A 6,000-nucleotide genomic window follows, 5' to 3' on the forward strand; every position below is an offset into this window, starting at 1 on the left:
GCTTGTGCTGAGTAGCTGTCCTTTAGGGCAATTTATCTTGCAACTGTACTTTAAAGGGCTGCTAGTCACCACAGGCAGTGATAAATTCTTTACCTCCTTGTCTGCTGTTTTTCATTCCTCACTTTTACCAGCAGAGGTGTTTGTAAGGCTGTAGTATAAACCAGACATGGAAATGATCTGGTTACAACATAGCAAGGGGAAGAGAAGAGAGGAGGAACAAAGTTGGAGTTGGGAACTCGTGAGTCAGAGAGAGGAAACTTCTTAATATGTTCCTATACCCTTGCTATTTACAGGTCTGAGGGTGGAGGCAGAACCTCACCTACCACTGAGCAGCGCCTTTAGCAAGGAGCTATTGCAAAACACAGTCAAATGAAAAATATCTGTCAACCAGTATGTTACACCGTCGTATGCAATGATGTGTGTTAGGGTTTTGGTGGCAAGTGCAAGATCTAAACAAAATCTGTAGCAGTCCAGGGCTTTACTCCTCAACTATTTTGTATTTAGTGCACGTAGACTCCATTTATCTCATTATTCCATGGGATATTACTCTCTATTTTTATTTTATACATTTATTCTCCATATAGCTGATAAGAAAATAGAGGGAATAAAGTCAGGACACGTGCATGCTCCACTCATAATAGTTCTCTTTTTTTTTGTGCTGGGGCTGTCAGGGAAGGACTAGAGATAGGTTACCCAAACTCATTTACAGATCACTTGGTGAAAGCAGGAAGGAGAGGTACATGCTCAGCTCCTTTACTGCACCTCTCATAAGTACCTTGGACACTTAGATGGCAGGGACTGCATAAGCTGTAGTTTCTCTACTTATTTTTGTTGGTTTTCTCATCCTGATTAGCTTTCCTTAATCGTTTCCTGTGATGTTTGTAGTAGAGAAGCCTTTTGCTGAACTCTGTGCAACTAAACACTGAGAAGAGTATTGCAGTAAAGCCTCACATCAAGGTTTATTAAAATTCACAACTTGGCCAAGACCAGAATATAACAGCGAGGCATTTAGTAAAACACCAAGGCTTCCCCAGTGTCAGATAAATCACAGCTGCTGCCACAGCTACCACACTATAAACTATAAAATGTTAAAACTGCTGAGTGTCCTAGGAAAAATGTGCAGATCTGGTGCCACAGGTAAACGTGGGTTAAACTTGCAGGAATTGTCATTGTAACTTACACCACTTCTCCGGGGGCAGGAAGGTGCTGCATCAAACACGCTTTTTCCCCACAGGGAAATCATATAACCAACACAGGATAATCTTAGCTCTGTAATTTGGCTTTTATTTTGTGAATTGCTCCCTTACAAGTTCACGAGGTGTTGGCAGAGCTTTCTGCTGCAGCACTGAGTTGTGGGGTTCTTGTCGTTAGGCTACCCGAGTGATTTTCAGGGGAGCTTGGGTACCTACCACACCATAAAGTGGCATGTAAATTATTTTCCACTGTGTACCTCGTCTTCTGCCCTTTTACAAAGGGACAGCAAGGGAGAAAGCAGTGAGGATCTTTCTTTAACACCTACTATGCTGGGCTTTGATGCAGTGCATTCATGTTGTTGTGCCCAGATTTCCACAGGGGTTAACTCTAACCATGTCGTTATGGTCAATTTTTATCCTTTATTAGTAGGTGATTGCACGCCTAGACGTTCTCTGAAGCAAAAGCAGAAGTAGTTGGCCTTTTAGAAACTGGTGTAGGCATTGTTGAATTGTCCATGCTGCTGTTTATACTGAGCCTGGTTTCACTACTCCCAGTAATTCCTTATCCCTGCCACAATTATGTCTGATGCACATTGCAGGCAGCTAAAATGCGATTACAGCTAGGGTTAAGCACACAGCAAGAGCATTCAGCAGTTGATGAGCATCCTCGGATGCAGCAGAGCTCGGAGGAAGATGTGAGCACTTAGTTCATTACAGAATACAATATTCCTTTGCCTTGAAGGCAATAGCAAAAACCTCATAGACTTTCACAGTACTTCCAGTGAGAAGATAATTACCTGTTTCTTAGGGGAGTACCACGCTGTTTTATCTCATTATTCATGATCCCTTCTTCTTACAGTACGATTTTATTAAAATACCGCTGAAATTCTCGTTTTATTCCCCAGAACACTGTAATCACAGCATTCTCACAAGGTAAAATGCTTCTTACAAGAATTAGAGGATGGAACTCTTTTGGCCTGCGCCACTGATAAGGTCAGGGTGGATAAAACTTGAGCTTCTTCCTATATTCATAAGCCTATGAATTGTTTTCTCCCATATCGACCAGAACAGCCCTTTCCAGATGAAGACAGACATTACGAAACATCACGTTCACGGATTATTTGCTTTAATATGTAGGGTCTCAGACCACTCAGGCTTTGGTGAGGTTTTCTGCAAGACACCAAACAGGTCAGAGGTGCCCTGGTTACAACTCACTGGTAAATGGCTACTTGTGGTCCTTGCTGTCACTGGACTGCCACAGAAATGTTTCTTTTCAAGGCAATTCCTATTTTCTTTTACTCACTGAGACACAGATTTAGAAGTAAGAGGCTCCAAGATCCCAGATTTGCTATTCAAAAGCCATCAGGATGTGGTTGTGGGCAACCTGCTCTGGGTTGGGGAATTGGAGCAGGCGACCTCCAGGGGTCCCTTCCAACCCCAGCCGTTCTGTGAAGACGTCTCACTGTGTGGCACGAACCACTTTACCTGTCTGTGCAATTAATGAATTAAATCAATAAATGAACACTGAGAGAGGTTGTAGTTGTGTTGGCTAGTGCTGGAAGTTTTGAGAGAATCTTAATGTGCAAAAAAGCCTCATGTAGCTGATAAGCACTGGCATTTCTTTCTGACTTTTGATTGAGTTATGCGATTGCAGCATCAATAACGCTATCAGACTTGGTGTGTCTGCTTTTTTTCTCGCTGTTTCAAACCACAAATCATTTCTCCCTCTCAGCTGCAGAGGATCTGGTCCTGCCAGAAGGCTATTCCTAAACTCCACCAGTGCACCTGCTGCTGAAGGCCTGCCTGTGCTCACCCCTGCTCCCCACGCTCGTCCCACTGAAGATGCCCAAGCTGAGTACCAGGACCCATGGGGAGCTGAAAACGGGGCGGACAGACTGCAAGGTTTGAAGCATATTCCAAAGTACCAGTTTTGCTCAGGCTGTGCATCGTGCTTACCGTAATGCTAGGAGCTTTGCTTGGCTGCCAGGGCAGCTTCTTCATGCCTCTGATAATGACGCTCTTACAAGAAGCGATGTTAAAATGTGGCAGAATCAGTGTGGCGTGAAGGAAACATGCTCAGTACAGCAGCTCTCTCTCAAGGAACTTCAGGAGAAATTCAAAATAATGCCTGCCTAGGCGTGAAGCTGCTCTTCTGCTCACATGAGCTAGAGCAGTCACTAGATTACTGAAGACAGCAGCCTTATTTTCCCCCACAAAACATGGGATGTTGTGGGGGATGCACTTTGTGGTGAATTCATTTAAATAAACACCCTTTTAAGTCTCTTCACTTATTTATAATTTCTGCAGAGAATGAACTCCACCGTGACAGTCTTCCGAGGAAGCACAGCAAACCCAAGGCCGGTTCTTCTCACGTGCTTCAGCTCAGCAACTGGCCCGGCTCCCACTCCAGACCTGTCCTACCTCCAATCCCACCCCGGAGGAAGAGCACCAACCCTTGATGGCCACTGCTAGCCAAGTCTTCGTCTCGGTCACACCCGATCCTTCTGCCTAATGGGGATACTGATTTTGCTAGATTTTGCTTTTTTCAAAAGAAATTATATCAAAGATTATTTCTAAATCCCTTTCTGATTAAACCGCCGAAAAGTTATTTATTTATAACTTTATTAAAAAGTAATTTCTGCATTGCCCAACACTAAGAATGATTTCCCCAGGCATTCTCAGCTGGGAAATGGTGTAGAATTTTTTTCCTCACAGCCACAAGTCCACATCTTCTATTAATTTCTTTCTTTCCTCCCCCTCCTATTTTATAGATTTAATTGCTGTGTGGAAGCATCGGGGCTTCTGATAATATCCCTGATATTGTAGGACTAGTGAATTCTTTTGAAGAGGGATTTTGTGAAATGTTCAGTGTTGTTGGGAGTGAAAACTAGTTGCAAGTCTATTTTTAATAAAATGTGTTTTTTTTTGAAGAGTTGAGACAATTTTTTCATTTGCATGTGTTTTTAAACAAACAAGCTAGTACGGAGTCACCAGAAAAAAAAATTACAATTTCAGAGAACTGGCTGAAGCTGTAAGCACCATGTGAAGATTTGTTTGTTTTTTTCTATATGTGGAACAGAGCTCTGACAAGTAAATAAAACTCTTGAGTCGATGTTTGTCCTGATTAATTTTCATTACCATCCATTTAGGGAACAGATCGTGGGGCCCTTTGCCTGAGCAGCCTCCCCCGAGGAAGGCTGTTTGCTATTTTCGTTACAGCGAGGGTCCCGAGAGGTCTTTGCGTGCACAGGAGACGACGTGACTCGTTCCCAGAGCGCGGGTCTGTGTCCGTGGGATGGCTCTGGTTTACCTCGTTGTGCCTGTTCACAAGGTGTTCGAGGGTTTTCGTTGTTTAAATGGGATGAGCTGAACAAAGCCACGCAGCTCCTGGTAAGGGATAGGTTCAGATAGCCTGACCTTAAATTCCAGTGCAGCCTGTAAAACAGCTCAGCCTTTTATTAAGCCGTTTCCTTTCCACGCTGCAGCTGGCTGGATCCTCGAGCTGAAGAACAACAGCTCTGCTCAGGCACCAGCTTTTATCATATTTTTTTTTTTGGCAGGACAAAAAGCGGGTTCAGCAGGAGTTCAGGCAGCTGAAGCTGCAGCGTTGAACCTTGGTGGCTTTGACCACAGCATCTGAGCGAGGTGAGCACCGGACCCAACGCTTCCCAAGCCCCTCAACTTCTCCAACAAATCCCTCAGGGCCACTTTGCCTCTGCAAACACCTTCAGCTTTGCCTCTGCAAACAACTTCCCAGCTGTCAGCCTGACTGGCACGGCCGGCTGCACACTCGATTGACGCGGCCGCTGATCAGCCGATGGTTTTTTGCTGTTTTACAGGCCGCGAGGAGCTGTGCTGGCATCGTGGTTGATGAGTATCTGCAAGGTGCCCGGTGTTTCGCGGTGATCACAGCTCCCAGCTCAGCCTGGTGACAGAACTGCTTGCATAAGGAAGGCTCTGCGGGCAGTGCACAGGGATAAAAAAAAAAAAAAAGCCTTGGACATCTTCAGCAAGCAAGCACAGCGATGCCGAGTGCTCGTGTTTAAAGGAAAGGTCTTAAACATCGAGCTCTCCAGTGCAGGAATTGCCTCTGTTTTGGTTATGCAGGTGCAGTATAAATATTTTCCTATTTCCCAGGTGGAAAAAATAAAAACCTGCCATGATGAAAAATGAGCACTTGATCAGGATTTTGGTTATCTTACTGCACTTGTACCAGACAATTAATGGCTGAAGAGGCTCTCCCAGCTTGCAACCAATTCCTTGACCCTGAGCTTTCAAAACCCACGTGTGGGGTCACTCGTCCCTGGTGCACGAAACACCTGGCTGAGCCTGAAGGCAGAAGATTTCCAACCCGTAACATTTACATTTCTTTTAGCAGATTGGGAGGCATCGCCGTTCGTCATTCTTAGTTCAGGGCGTTTATTTCTGGCTGAAAGCTCCGTGCAGCTCGGTGTCTTCATATTTATAGACTGGCAGATAAAAGCAGGGCTGTTTCGGGGAACTCTGTTTTCATTGGCAGGGAGCGTGTTTGGATTACAGCAGGGTAGCACCTAAAGTTACTCATAGTCAAGCAAGTCTCCGAGCCTTGAATTTTACGGAGGGGGGCACCACAAGCTGTTTAATTTCCCTTTTTTTAAATTAAACATTCAACAGCAGCCATAGCTGTGGTTTCTTCAGCGTGAACTGAAATGGCTTTACCAGCCCAAGGAGGGACGATTTAGGGTCTCCAGCTCCCACTTCACAATTTAGTCAGCTGAAGATGTGAAAAAAATAAAATGAAAATGGGTGTAAAAAGGTTTGGTTTGGT

At 44.6% G+C, this 6,000-nt stretch overlaps 1 protein-coding gene across 4 annotated transcripts in view; it reads left to right on the forward strand.

Annotated features, from left to right (window-relative positions):
• Positions 1 to 4,305, forward strand: part of LRGUK (leucine rich repeats and guanylate kinase domain containing) — a 50,194-nt gene extending 45,889 nt beyond the window's left edge. For 2 of the 4 annotated variants that reach the window (XM_068670119.1, XM_068670120.1), the window contains 2 exons: positions 2,926 to 3,095; positions 3,501 to 4,305. In XM_068670119.1, coding sequence (XP_068526220.1) covers positions 2,926 to 3,095; positions 3,501 to 3,652 — 322 coding nt within the window. In that variant the 3' untranslated portion in view covers positions 3,653 to 4,305. Of the gene's footprint in view, positions 1 to 2,925; positions 3,096 to 3,500 lie in introns of those variants that run through there. The other 2 variants (XM_068670124.1, XM_068670125.1) reach the window with 2 other exon arrangements.
• The last annotated feature ends 1,695 nt before the right edge of the window (positions 4,306 to 6,000 follow it).

Source organism: Anas acuta, chromosome 1 (genome assembly GCF_963932015.1).
Source record: "Anas acuta chromosome 1, bAnaAcu1.1, whole genome shotgun sequence".
Lineage (NCBI taxonomy): Eukaryota > Metazoa > Chordata > Aves > Anseriformes > Anatidae > Anas > Anas acuta.